General features: G+C 37.1%; 2 protein-coding genes across 2 annotated transcripts; one reads left to right on the top strand and one right to left on the bottom strand.

Moving 5' to 3' along the window:
• Positions 1-2,299: 2,299 nt before the first annotated feature.
• On the bottom strand, positions 2,300-4,745 carry LOC113038644 (relaxin-3 receptor 1-like). The gene has a single exon (XM_026196236.1). The coding sequence runs from the start codon at positions 4,382-4,384 to the stop codon at positions 3,146-3,148; it is 1,239 nt and encodes a 412-aa protein (XP_026052021.1). The 5' UTR covers positions 4,385-4,745; the 3' UTR covers positions 2,300-3,145.
• A 7,869-nt stretch (positions 4,746-12,614) lies between these two features.
• Positions 12,615-15,011, top strand: LOC113038653 (granzyme K-like). Its single transcript, XM_026196248.1, has 5 exons — positions 12,615-12,764; positions 12,870-13,014; positions 14,002-14,140; positions 14,234-14,491; positions 14,593-15,011. Exons 1-5 carry the CDS (start codon positions 12,701-12,703, stop codon positions 14,761-14,763), a joined length of 777 nt encoding a protein of 258 aa, XP_026052033.1. The 5' UTR covers positions 12,615-12,700; the 3' UTR covers positions 14,764-15,011.

Here is a 15,011-nt window from a genome sequence, read left to right as displayed (position 1 = left end):
CACCGCTGTCAATTTTGAGAAGAACCACCTTCAAACAAGTTAATAGCAAGCATTTAAGGGGCCTGCTAAAAAGGAAGCTATATTAGCGTTAGAGTAACGTAACCAGCCTGAATTCACCAAATTGTGCCCTGGGCCTGAGGGTAGCCTCTTCTTCCTTGCTTCTCTCTTAATTCTCATCAGCAGGACTAGCGCTATCGCTCGCTTCTTACAACGGGACAGATACATGTTTGCTGCTGACCGAAAAGAGGAACAACAGACTATGAAAGAGCTCCCGCTAAAAGTTTTTAAAACTCCGCCTACGCCATAGCGCAGAGCAGGGCAAATCGCGTTGTATCTGAAAGGCAACGCTAAACCCAGCGGCCAAGCGCTGTGCATACCGCGTCCTGTGTGAAAGGCCCATTACGCGGTCATTATGTGGGAAACACACCGCAATAGAATAAGCACTAAACGCTAACTTTATAGTTCGACCTCTTATTAACGTTCGCACTCTTCCACTGATAAACATGGTATTAGCTTTGTGGCTAATCTAATATAGCAATGCATTAGCTGCTGTAAGTGATGTTACAGAATATTTAGAAGTGATAATGATAGGACCGTTAACTAGAACTACCACACCGTTTTTATATACAGTGTATGAACTAAATCTACAATCATTTCACATGACGAACGACAGACTCACCTGGGTGGCTTGGCTGATCGCTTTCTTCTTTGTGGATTTCTGGCGCTGTTGCAACTCTGGAGCTGCAGACCGCCCTCTGGTGGGCAAACTATGCAACACTCATAACATGAGTGCAGAATATGAGACTGTTTCTCATGTTTCATCGGCCGTTATAAACGCCGATGCCGATTTAAATGCAATTAGCTCATATCGGCCGATAATATCGGCCGGCCGATATATCGGTCGGGCTCTAATATATATATATATATATATATATCTATATATATATATCAGGACATAATAAAAAAACATTATCTGGTCCTTGCAAGGTCTTAAAATTAAAAAGAAAAGCCCTTAGATGAACAACAACACTTGACATTTCACACCGTGTCATTACTTATTTACCAAAAAAAACAAAAAACATGTAAAACCATGGGTAACAAGTAATAATTTTCTGTAAGACTTTATCAGTATCTCAAATTATTCTGGAGGAATTTTGGCCCAGTCTTCTTTACAAGTTTCTGCACAGCTCTTGCCAACTCATTTAAGTCAGGATGAGGTTTGGACTTTGACTGGGATATTCAAACACCTTCATTCTTTTCTTTTCAGCCCTTTTGTTAGAGATTTGCTATTGTGCTTGGGATCATTGTCCTTTTGCATGAGGAGTTCATGGTTGATTCAATGACTGTGAGGTGCCCAGGTCCTGTGGCTACAAAAGAAGCCCCAAATCATCAGCCCTTGACCAGCATGTGTGACTTTTGGTATGAGGTGTTTGTTCTGATGTGCTCTTTAGGTTTTTTTTTTAAATGTGCTGCTGTGCATTATGGCCAAACATGCCCACTCTGGTCTCATCTGTTCAAAGGAAATTGTTCTAGAAGTCTTATATGAATTATTCAGATGCAACTTTGCAAACCTAAATTATGCTGTCGTGCTTTTTTCAGATAGAAGAGGCTTTCCTCTGGCAAGCCTTCCAAACATGCCATACTTGTCCCATAGTTTTCTCTTTTGTACTGTCAGGTACTTTATAATTTAACATGTTAACTCAGGCCTGTCCAGTCTACAGTGAAGTTCATGGGTGTCTGCCATTCTTCTGAGCATTTCATGGTTTGAAGCTGAGGTGAATTTGCTGGGACGTCCACTCCTGGGAGAATTGTTTTGAATGTCTTCCACCTTAGAAAGATGGACTTTTTATTAGCAGCCTGTAACTTAACCTCTGAATTCATGTTAACAGTAAGGATGTCCTAACTTTGTCACACATGGCTTTTCCACATTGGCTTTATTTTTGTTAAATAAATAATGATATTGTGTGATATAATGTCATATTGTTCTTCCACTAAGGTATTATTTTCCAAATGTTTAGACCTGCTAAGGACCAGATATTTTTATGTACAGATACAGAAATCCATGGAATTCAATAGGCTGTGTGTGTGTGTGTGTGTGTGTGTGTGTGTGTGTGTATATATATATATATATATATATATAATATAATATAATATAATATACACACACACACATATACAGTGGTGTGAGAAGTGGTTTAAGGTTTTTGACCTCTTCCTGTTTCTCCTTTGCATATTTGTCACACTTGAATGATTCAGATCAAATTTTAATATTACACAAAGATAATGTGAGTAAATACAAGATGCCATTTTGAAATAATTATTTAATTTATTAAGGGAAAAAAGCTGTCCAAACCTGCCTGGTACTATGTGAAAATGTAATTGCCCTCTACGTCTGCTAACCACCCCTGGCAGCAACAACTGCAATCAAGAGCTCGCGATAACTGGCCACAAGTCTTTCACTTGCTGTGGAGGATTTTGGCCCACTCTTCTTTGCAGAATTGTTTTAATTCAGCCCCGAGGGTTTTCGAGCATGAATGCTGGTGTGTTTGGGATCATTGTCCTGCTTCATAACCCAAGTGTGCTTTAACTTGAGTTCACAAACTGACTCCCGGACATTCTCCTTCGGGATTTTCTCATAGAGTGCAGAACTCTTCCCAGACTGATGGCAGCAACAACTGCTTCTCTAAGATCATTGCTGATGTCTTTCCTCTTTGGCATCCTGTTAACACACACCCAAAAGAACCAGCAAACTTCCAAAAAATCTGCTTTTACAGAGGTGCTCACACTTGCTGATGATCAGTTAATCAAAGGCATTTGATCGGGGGACATTTAGGTTCTGTTCCTGACTATGGAGAGTCAGAGAGCTCTCCGATTTCATCAAGAATATCTTAATTTGTGTTCCAAAGATGAACAAAGGTCTTACGGGTTTCGAACTATATGAAGGTGAGAAATTAATGATGGAATTTTGTGGTGTTTTGAATGGGGAGGCTCCCTTTCAATTCCAAATGGTGTTCCAGACTGGAACTCTTTCACTCAACGCATTGGTTTCTTTGATTATTTCTGTTGGCTGAGAAAAAAAAATAATAATGAATTATTAGCCAGTTTGTGTGAGTCTGAAAAATGTCTCATTATCATCAACAACTCCTTATGTGCTGTTAGGCAGAAGGTCGTTTCTGCCATTATACATGACAGCCCCTGGAGGATAAAAAATAAGCGCGGGCTCAGCGGGACTGATCGGAACGAGCGCGGGACCGTGTTCATCTTGCTCGGGCTTCGTGGAGGCGGTAAACGGTCTCATGTTCGTCACAGAAGGCGAAGTGATTTGCCAAAACAGCTTCTTCAACGCTTTTCTGAATTCCCTTCTCATCAAACAATACAGAATGGGATTGAGACAACTGTTTGAATGTGCCAAACACACTGTGACTGGAAAAATGTACACTTGCGTGGTGTAATACTCGTAACTGAAGTGCACTACATTGAGTTTTATTAAGATTCCCCACGCTGTTAACGCCTGGTTCGGCAGCCAGCACAGGAAAAAAGACAGAACGACGATAGTCACAGATTTAGTCACTTTAGATCGCCTCTTAGCGCTGGTGGTGTTCACGTTTTTGTTCGTTATGAAGCGCAGGAGAAGCAGGTAACAGACCGTGATTATTCCGAACGGAATGAGGAACCCCAGAAGTACTTTTTGCGCGTGATATAAACCCAGCCAAAATTGCGCATCCCCACTCCGGTCGGGAAATTTCACCAGGCACAGTTCTTCGTTGGAAACCGTGGCGGTCGTTGAAAATATCGCGTTCGGCAGAGCGGCACCGACCGCTGCAATCCAAATGACTACAGTCATCCACTGCGCGGGAAAACGCAACCGGCGTCTCCTACTTTTTAACGCCGAAGCCACGGAGCAGTATCTCGCGACGCTCATAGCCGTGAGGAAAAACACGCTGGCGTACATGTTCGTAGCCGTGACATAAGAAACTATCTTACACATCGCCTTCCCAAACAGCCAAGTGAAATCCATGGCGTTCTCCACAGCCCAAAAGGGAAGCGTCAACACAAACTGAAAGTCTGTGACCGCCAAACTGGTCACGAAAAAGTTGATAGAAGACTTCTTCCATGCTTGTTTGGACTTCATGAGATACAGGACGAGGATGTTCCCGATTAAACCCAGCGCGCACACAACCGAGTATATGACGGAGATGATGATCCTCAGGACCGCGGATCCGTCTCCCATAAAATCGGGTTTATCCAAATCGGCGAGATCCTGAAAGTCACTCCACGAGATATTAGTCCCGTTCGCCGTGAAGCTCGTGTTGTAATCACTTAACGGCAGACTTCCAGACGCGTAGTCGGTGCTCTCGTCGTGCATCTCAGAAGTCTTCTGCATTGTTCGTTTTTAGAGTATTTTTTCCATCCTGTTAGTGTCACTCATTCCTGAATCTTATCATTTCAACATGCCCCGTCTCCACTGTCTGTCATTGCCATTTTAGCTTTCCGCGGACAAAATCGTCTTTGCGCGCACATTGCAACGGTTGTATTAAAGACCAAGGGGGTCTTTTAATTCTGTTTCAATATATCTGACTATGAGAGGCTGTTCAACCATATTTTAATGATATTTCCCGCACAAATCTGTTGTCCGTGCGTAGCTTCACGCGCACTGACAGCTCGCTGCGTTTTTATAGAGCCAAGTGTCAATGGATTGGATGGCTTGCGCTTTTACGCAGCACAGACTGTGGTGCTCCCCTGTGATGCGGTGCTCTGGATGGTTCAATGGAGTGAAGAAGTGGATAAATTCTACAATTAACATCTTAAAGACTTAAGAACCGATGCACCGTATTGAGTTTGAAGCATTAATTGAGCAGATGAGACGGTGCTGATTGTTATAGGTAATCCACTTAACGCCTGTTAGGTTTTGAATTCAATTGCACAAATTAAAGGAGCAGTTATGTGTGCTGTTTTAAAATAAGTTTAAAAATGATAAAGATCCGTTCTTAAACCTTTCGATTTCTCTCTCTCTCTCTTTCTTTTTATAATAGCTTGTGCTTAAGTGAACACAATTAAAACCACACTGGCATACTTTCAGTGGAGTGTGATAATGAGGGTAGAATTTAGGATATAATTAGGAGAAGGGTAATTTTCATTCTTGTCATAATTTAATACCGTTTCAAAAAAGGTTGTCTCATGTTTTATATACACGGTATAATGAAATTGAAATACTAAAAAAATGTAAGATATGTGTATATAAAGTGCTTTTGTTTTTGAAATGATACATTTTCAGTATGATATTTCTTAATTGAAATGCTGAAAGTTTTCCTGTTTTTACTCAATTTAGTTGCCTTCTGTTTATATATATATATATATATATATATATATATATATATATATATATATATATATATATATATATATATATATATATATATATATAAGCTTGATGGTTATTTTGCACATAAACTGCTCAAATCTGAGGAAGTGATCTCTGCCCCTCACCAAATCCTCATCATCAGCTTGTGATAAAACAGAACCTGTACAGAACCTGTTTAATGAAGCTTTGCAGTGTGTGTGGGACTTATGATTGGATTTGGTTATATGCATTAAATATGATTGGTATTGGGATTAAACATGTTTACTGTAAAACCCTAGTCTACCTCAACATTTTTACATCATAAGACAGAATGAGAGTCAGATGTTTTCCGTAGCTCAAGTTAAATAATGCATTTGAGGCAGCGGAGATATGAAAGTCTAGTTTGTTAATGCTAAACTAAGATGTTCCATTCTTGTCCATTCTTAAATAATGAGACTTGGTTTCAAACTGCAGCTTGCCCAGCAAAATAGTTTCTTGGCAACCATGTTACGTCAGGTATTGTGACAACTTCAAAGGTCAGTTTGAATCAGACTCCTCATAACATTGAACAGGCTCAATTCTGCGCTTCTGTGCCGGTGGCATATCTTGGCTTTTCAGTGTGCAGGTGCAAGTGAAGATTGAGAAGTGCAAGTTCATGGAATTGGATAAAGGAAATTAAATTGGAACTTAGCCCAAAATTAATCATTATGTTTTTTTTTTTGTTTTGTTTTTTTAGCTAAAGCTATTATTATATTTTTTAATTAGTATTTGGATGCATATATTTGGGTACAGGGCATCTATGGCACACATACTATACAATATAGTTCTGGGAATTCATATTTCTCAAGCAGGTCCTGTAATTAACAGCAAGAAAAACAGTTTACTTTACTATGAAATAGGTTTACAGGTTTTGGCATACTACCCTGAATCAGGAAACAAAACAAGTGAATATGGAAATAAATTCTGACAAATCAGATTCTGAAATTCTCAAAACAATTAAAAATTGGAACAAATCCTCACTTTTAGGGAGTTATTGACTTAAGCCATCCTCAAACATTGCTCTTGGCCAGATTTATCTACAATGTTGAAGTCCAACGATCAATCTTTAATTAAGTCTCCACTGCAGCTGTTTTTTTGTGCCTATATGAATAATTCATCAGATCTCCTCATTGTATACAAACAAGGGAACATGGATAGCCAAAGGAGGCGCACAGCGTTCTTGTTCCCTCAGAACATTTCCTCCGTCCTTTTGAATGGTTTGTCCTCTTACACTGTCTCAACTCATGTTTTCAAAGCTGAACACAAGCCTTTGTGTTATGTTTTGTGTTCAAACCTAGGTCAGACACTTCAGGTGTGACTGGGAACATTTCCCAATGTCACTCTATACAAGAAAGACCAAAACAAACATCTGTTGCTGAACGTTTCATTAAACATGACAAGCTCAAATGGAGTGAGAAGGAAACTAAATAGAAAAGTATGTTGTGTGTTAATATGTCCTTTTGTTTTGCTCAGTATTCAAATGCAATATGTTAATTTGATTATTATTATTATTATTTTTTAATTGAGCAGAGTTTATTTGCACAGAAAGCTGAGGTAATCATACATAACCAACCAAGCATTTTTTAATGCATAAATTATATGAATTTATGCATAGGATTTCAGACCGTATGTGAAACCAGCTGCTTCCAGGGAAGTTTTGGAACTCAAAAAGTAGACAAAAGGTGCCATCCAACTATTCTTTTTATGTACATGCACATGTACATGTTCTGTGTACATGCACATGTTTAAATATTCTTATGTTATATTTTTGTCATATAGAGTTTTTCAGCCATCTGAATATTCTATCCCCCATTCTACCAAAAAGTCCAAAAAAAACCTCGTAGTTTTCAGTTAGGTTTGATTTCATGCATTGTCTTAAGGTGTAATTGACTTTGTTGTTTGCTTCAGGCTGAGTGATGGATGAGTCACAAACTTGTCACAGGTAGCTGCTCCCACTGTGTCATCTACTTTTTCCATTTAGTCAACTGATACACCATTCTGTCATTTTATTTCCCAAAGGAAACCAGTTCCTAGGTGAAGCAAGGGCCTTGGATCTACATTGGTGGAAACACATGAACTCTGGATCTCTAACTGTACTGTTCAACAAGTGACTAAATCAGATGTACTGAAACTCAGACTCACTTGGACATGCCATTTCATTTGTGTTACCTAATCCAATTTCTGACTATAAAAGGTTAGACAGACGTTTATAAAATATAAATGAATTACATTGAAAAAATAACTGTGAAAAGTAAATGTCTATAGTGCTGTTGTGGGAGTTGTTGCTGAATGTCATTGTGATATTCTGTCTATTTAGCAGTACTGTTTTTCATTAACTGAACACAAAACAACTAATTTGCTCTTATTCTTTCCCTATATGTTCTGTGTTATTAAAGGGGGTACATTTTTTTCCACACACTGTACATTATTGTTTCTCCTCTATTCCCTGCCTTTCTGAAACACATTGTTTTTTTACAAGGTTCATCGGTCTGTAAAAACGAGATGTGCTCGGATTGGCCAGGTATCCAGTGCATTGTGATTGACCGAATACCTCAAGTGTCTGATGGAAATGTTACGTACCTTACCATACTGTGAGGCCGTCTCCTGGCACAAAACTCATTATGAACCATGCATTTGTTGCATTCAGTGGGGACATAGTTACTGATTATAATAACTTATACTGTCGTTTTACACGTTGTGTTGCATGGTTACATAAAACCATGTCTGCATTTGTGAGCGGAGAAATGACAAACAACAAGCGCTACTCTACACTGCTTAAAAGTCGTGTTTGAATCATCAGTGGCAAATCTTTTTAACGTACTTAGACTGTGAGCCAGAAGCGCCAGACTGTCCTTGCAAAGTTGGAACCGCCCCAGTTTATAGAAACAGCCAACTGCGTTATAGGTTAATTTACTGTCACAGGGAACAGTCCTCATCCTCCATAAAATGCGCTGCACACATCTGTATATTTGGGTTAACTTTTCCGGAACAGTGTTGTAAATATAGCTTAACCACTGTTTTCTAGTTGTGTCCTCTTTTGGAAGGGCAAACAAAGTAGTTTCGCTTTCACATCAAAATACACAGCGACTCCACAATATGGCAGCGGCGTCAATAGCAAGAATGAAAGTTACGCCTTCTTTCTTTGCGTGAATATTTGGATGGCGTTATGTTAATCTTCCCACACAGTGATGTAGACATGTGAGGGCAGTGGTGGTAAGTAACGAAGTAAAAATACTTTTCTACATTACTTAAGTATTTTTTTCGGGGATCTGTACTTTATTTGACTATGTTTTATTTGCATCTATTTTTACTTTTACTCCACTACTTTATTAAAGACAAAGTTTACTTTTTACTCTGATACATTTCCCCATGCCCGCTTCAAGTATTTATTACACTGATTTTACAAACAAATCAAAAATTTGGTTTTCTTTTGAAAAAAAAGAATGCGCGACTTCGCAAGTTCTTTGCCAACATACGCTCATGCAGCAGTTAGTTCGAAGTGGAAGATGATCGCTAAAATAGGTGATAGTGCAGCTCTTGCTGCCCGCAATGATCTCGAGATTCCCGACAGGGATCACCCATGGCCATATCTGAAGGATATGTTTGAATTCACTGAAGTCAAGGGAGATTCTTATTGGCCGAGATGTCTTCTTTGCCTGCCACGGGTGAATGAAATTTCAGTAGTGCTGTGACGAATGCGAATGTGTGTCATGCTCATCTCATCTGTAATGCTCCTGTAATTAGTAGTATATATTTCCAGCACATGCGTTCAGATCAGGGTTGCCAGGTTTTCACAACAAATCCTGACCAGTTGCTTCTCAAAACTAGTCCAAAACTAGCCAAAAACGCGTTTCCAGAAGGTTCCCCGATAAAAATTGCTTCCCGGGGTTAAAATATAAGTTTATCGGAAGGGTTGCCTTGGTAAAAGTCACATTTTAGGCGCTAAATATCAAGTTATTGGGATTAGGGTTTCTTCTACTGGCGGACATGAAAAACAACCACGGATGTGGCAACACTGGTTCAGGTGGAGCGGCATTTACTACACAGAGCCGAAGTCCACCGACAACTAACACAAAATCACTTTTGTGTAGATTGTCAGTGAATCACGGCTCTGTGTAGTATATGCCAACCAGTGTTGCCAAGTCTGTGGTTGTTTTTCATGTCTGCAGGTCGAAGCGACAATACAAATAACGTGATATTTAGCCCCTAAAATGCGAATTACAGAATTTTCATTTTTGGGAGAACTAACTCTTTAAAGAGGTGTTTTTTTCCTCATTGATATTCTGAAACAGTCTTACCTTGTATCTTGCACATCTTCTGTTTAGATGCAGCTATGATGTTATGGAACATGTCTATTGGAAGTTCAACCCCTATACTGCGATTACGTTCTTCATTGTCTCTTTTGATTGTAAATCTAACAAATTCTAAAGTATCTAATCTCATCATTTGTTCAATTAAAACACTACATATCACTCCCAAAACAACTGATCTGCTTAATTATTGATATTTACAGTTAATTTGAAAATTTACTTTTTACTTCCGGTACTTAAGTATGTTTTAAATCGGATACTTTTGTACTTTTACTCAAGTGATGTTGAAATGGAGGACGTTATGCACCAAGAGCATTATATGACCCCTTGAAATCTGTGTAAGAAAAAACAACATTTCACTACAAAATATTCTAGACAGGTTTGTATGCATTGATTAGATAGAAATACCAGACATTTAAAGTGGAACACAATAAATGAGCACCTTTGACTTCATTTGTATGGACAAAGATGGATAAAATATTCTTTTGAAAATGTACTTTTGTGTTCCACAGAAGGAAAAAAAAAAAAACGGTGGAGTGTTTTGGAACAACACGAGGATGAGTAAATGAACAGAATTTTCAGTTTTGGATAGACTACAAGTCTCCTGAGCCATGAAATGAAAAGAGTTTGTTCTTTGAGAATATCTGTGAGCTGGATAACTGACTCTCTGCTGGCAAACCTTTTACCAAATCACTTTAGGTTCAGTAAATAAACACACAAACATATAAATAAATATCCTGGTGATTATTGAGAGATCTAGGGGAATAGCTTCATAAGTAATAGCTGTCATGCCAAAAGTATGAATTAGATAAAGCCTCTTGGATTTCAATGTCCTTGAATAAATACTCTGTAGGTGCTTGAGCTGTGTAATTATGCCTTCAAGCTCAAGAATTCCTTGATGAAAAAGACACTACACGGATTGCATCAAGGGCGTTTATTTGAAGCTGCCTATTTATTCAGACTTACTCTGCCAAGGCATGAGCACAGCCAATTTAATCAGCTGAAATGCACAAACCATGGCTGTATGAGTTGTAGTCTAAAGAGTCTAAAGACTACAGAGCTGCTAAAAATGTGTCCATTCATGCAACTCTGAACCAGAAAACATGCAAAATACATACATATATATATATATATATATATATATATATATATATATATATATATATATATATATATATATATATATATATATCTCACATGGATCTTTTAATTACTTTACAAGAATATCATTGAAAGTAGCTCACAGACATTCATTGGACTAATAGTTAATCGTTTTGAACTGGGACTATATGTTATTATTTCTGTCTATTATATAAGTTATATAATTATTTGTAATATAGTATTATGTTTGGCCTAAATAGTGCCACAGGAATTAGTTCATTAGAAAATGAAGCATAAAATGTCCCTCACTTTAATGGTAGCATCTGTTCAACACATTTTAGACATCTGTGCAACAAAGTTTAGAAAGGCATTCATTGATTGTTAGATCGTTCAACAACAAAACCACATGGGAATTCCAGGAACATCAAGTTCAAGAAAAACACAGTCACAGATCTTTATAGATTTCCGTGTGGTACAGAATGGTGTGTGTGTTGCGGGTGCTAATTAAGATCAATTCTGTTTACTTGAGATTAGAGGTCCATTACTCGGCTCTAATAACCTCTCATCGCTGATGAAACTTTTGGCCGATTTTGAAATCCATCCAATCCGATGATGCCTTTGTAATGGAGGCAATAACTGTTGCCAGCGGTTACGTTATGACAGATGGAAAATGAAGCCCGAATAATGCTGACAGGCCCTGAGGATCTCCTGTCAGTTTGGGGGTTTTAATCCCGCATCTAGCACTGCGTTTGTGTGCTGACAGGAACTGTGCACTTCTTCAGTCTATATTGGATTAAGATTAGAAAAGGTTCTTCTTTGATCCAGGGGAAATCAATTAGTTAGAGCAGTGATGCATGATGCCAATGCTTGTTGTGTAAGTTAAAAAATATTAAAAATATATATTTTTTAGTTTTTCTTATTAATGTGATCACTATTAATAAATACCTTATATTCTTGCTCTATATTTGTAAACATCAGAGAAAGTAAAATGTTCTCATTTGCAAATATAGTAACTCTTTTTTTATAAAAGTGGTTTCATTTTTTTGCTCTATAGATATTTTTTCTTATGTCTTGTTATGAAGCTCAGTAAAAGAGAGTCTTCACACGTTTGTAAGGTGTTTGTGCAGCAGGAGACTGCATTCGTGCTGTTCTGCTTTGAAGCCCCTGCTTCACTTCTGAAGGTGTGAAAAACTGTTAGTCACTTTAGCGACACATCAATATTTCGGTGAGGGCTACATTGTCCCCCAATGAGATTTCTCTTTCAAGACACTTCTGAACACTTGCCACAAAGATCCCCCTTAGACTCATTTTAATAGAGGAGGAAAGTTTGAGAAATAGTCTGATAATACTGCAGCGTCCTCTGTTTACTCTAAATGGTACCATAACTGGACTCTTATGCAGAAAACAAAAGCTTGTCCCATATTTGTAAAATACGAAGTCTTTAGGGATAACCGCTGCTGTCCATTGATTGTCCAATAGCATTTTGCATGTAAATTGAGTAATACAATTTATTTTCATTATTATTTTACAGAATGCCACAGATACAGTCAGTAGAGCGTTTTCCACTCGCCCTCAGCTTTATAGCATTTTTATATTTTAAGGTTCTGCTCTCATATGAACACCATTTAAGGTTATGACAGTATTATAAGGTAATTATTGCAAAATAATTGCATTTCTCTGTTGGTTTTGTATTCTTCAAATAGGTAAATGAAACTCTGAACTTGTTAAAATTTGCAAAATCAAATGCATCACATTGTGTGCAAACCCTCCCACACGTGCACTCCTTTTGATGTTGCTCTGACCACAATTTAACCCAATTACATAGGTTTTCTTCTCAGAGCTCTTACATTTGGTGTTGTTGGATGTCTGAGGTAACACATTGACTTTGGCTGAGAAAACACGCAGCAAGATGGATGTTTGCAGATATTTGATTATGTATTACTTCATGGCATTCACCTTTTTCAAAGTGGCAGGTAATTGTTATTTATCTGTCACAGAGTTTGATTAAAAAGTTCACCAGTCATATTCATCAGTTTTTTTTGTTGAATCCGTAACCACCTTTTAAATCTCTATTTCAGCTTGCAATGAGGTGTCCATTATTGGAGGCAAAGATGTAAAAAAAAAACAACCATGGATGGTGTCTATTCAGAAGGACCAGGAGCATAGGTGTGGAGGAATCCTGATTAAAGACCAGTGGGTTTTAACTGCAGCGTGTTGCAAAGAGTAAGGCAACCACTTTCGGCATATTAATAAACCTGTAATGTATTTATGAAGTATAATATAAGTGGTTACACTTTATTTTGATAGTTCACTTTCTACTCAGTTCAGACATTCTACTAACTAAATTTGCAACATGTCAACTAACTCTCAGAGCATACTGTTAGGTTAGGTTTAGGGTTAGTTAAATAAGTTGATATATACTTGCAGAGATTCATATAGTCAGTATGTTTAATGTTGTTAGAAGATTTAAAGTGTTAGAAGGTATTAAGCAGACAGTCTGCTAATACTAATGACTGCTAGTTAACATGTGGTTGCAAAGTTACAAGGTAAAGTAATGTAAATTTACAAATAAGTGTGTGTGTGTGTGTATATATATATATATATATATATATATATATATATATATATATATATATATATTATATGTTTTATAGTATTAGTATAACATTAGTAATTTTGCACTTTTTCCACTATATATTAAAATATATATATATATATATATATATATATATATATATATAAACATTAGTAATTAATATTTATTCTATATTTTATATGCATTCTTTCATTAAAATAATTAGAAAAACTGTTGTTATTTATTCTTATATTTTTTATTTACTTAAATTTGTAATTAATCTTTATTGATCTGTTTATATTTATTTATGTATGTATGTTACTATGTGAAGCATAATATATTATTTCAGGAGACAATATGAATATATATAAAAAGAGCATGCAATAGAGATGTCAGCCTCAGCCACCTATTTTTTTCTCTTGAAAGAGCGGTGATGTTCTTGTTTTTTATTTTATTTTTTTATTTTATTTAAGATACATTTATTATTGAATTCATATTTATTTATATGTTGGTTTGCAAATGAACTCAGCTGGGATACCCCCCCCCCTTAATTGTAAGCTCTTGATTTTTTAGCTTAGATATTGCTCAATAAAGTATCTGCACCTGAGCACACTTCATTCGTTTTTCTGTTTCAGAAAAAACATGAAATCTGTGACAGTTCTCATAGGATCTCTGTCTCTGAGTAAAGGCACTCAGCGTGTTGGCATCCTCAGTTACGATTACCCAAAAACCTACAATGAAAGAACTAAACAAGATGACATCATGCTCATTAAGGTAAGGATGAACTGAATGTGGTTGTTGATTAGACATGATGAGCTTATGACTCTTTTCACCGAATGCTTTTGTGCGTTGCCTTTTTTTCTACAGCTAAATAAAAAAGTGAAAGCAAAAACCAAAAAAATCCCTAAAAAGGAAAAAGATGTTCCACCTGGAACAAACTGTGTTGTGACAGGTTGGGGAACTACTAATTCTAATGACATGAATGAACCTTCTGATAAACTGCAAATGTTGGAGGTGTCAGTGATGCGCAGGGAACGGTGCAACATCTACTACAAAGATGATCCTGTGATCACTGAAGACATGCTGTGTGCAGGAGGCAAGCAAGACAATACAGGCACCTGTTGGGTATGTCATATTGTGGTCTGATTTATGGCTGGTTGTAGGCTCTTTGAAATAATCCTTTACCTGTCGAAAGGAAGAAGAACCTTGTGTTCTTTTTTTTTCAGGGAGATTCCGGTGGACCTCTGGAATGTAAGAACAATCTAGTTGGAGTGGTATCAGGGTCAAAAGTATGCGGTAATCCGAAGAAACCAACTGTGTACACCTTTCTCTCCAAAAGACACATCCTCTGGATCAATAACATATTGAAAAAGAAATCCAACAGCACAGCCTTTTAAGAAGCTAAACATTTCCAGCATGTAGACTGTTGATTACTTAAGATTGCTGTAACTAAAAGAAAAAATATGCTTTTTGAATTAAGATTAAACGTATATTCACAAAGCACACTTTTTAACATGTAGTAAAATTGAGCAATATGTATCCAATATTGCATTAATAAAAACTTAGTGAAGAATACTTTTCCAGTATGCTTTATTTTTAATGGACCCACTCCTGGTTAAACAAGATGACCTACACTGACTGGTAC

This window comes from Carassius auratus, chromosome 21, assembly GCF_003368295.1.
Source record: "Carassius auratus strain Wakin chromosome 21, ASM336829v1, whole genome shotgun sequence".
Lineage (NCBI taxonomy): Eukaryota > Metazoa > Chordata > Actinopteri > Cypriniformes > Cyprinidae > Carassius > Carassius auratus.
This window is presented reverse-complemented; position numbering and strand designations above follow the sequence as displayed.

Bases quoted from the DNA above. Each gene is read 5' to 3' on its own strand.
- LOC113038644 (XM_026196236.1), bottom strand. From the start codon at position 4,384: ATGCAGAAGACTTCTGAGATGCACGACGAGAGCACCGACTACGCGTCT.
- LOC113038653 (XM_026196248.1), top strand. From the start codon at position 12,701: ATGGATGTTTGCAGATATTTGATTATGTATTACTTCATGGCATTCACC. The intron at 14,141-14,233 runs GTAAGGATGAAC...TTTTTTCTACAG, and splicing joins ATGACATCATGCTCATTAAG to CTAAATAAAAAAGTGAAAGC. The intron at 14,492-14,592 runs GTATGTCATATT...TTTTTTTTTCAG, and splicing joins ACAATACAGGCACCTGTTGG to GGAGATTCCGGTGGACCTCT.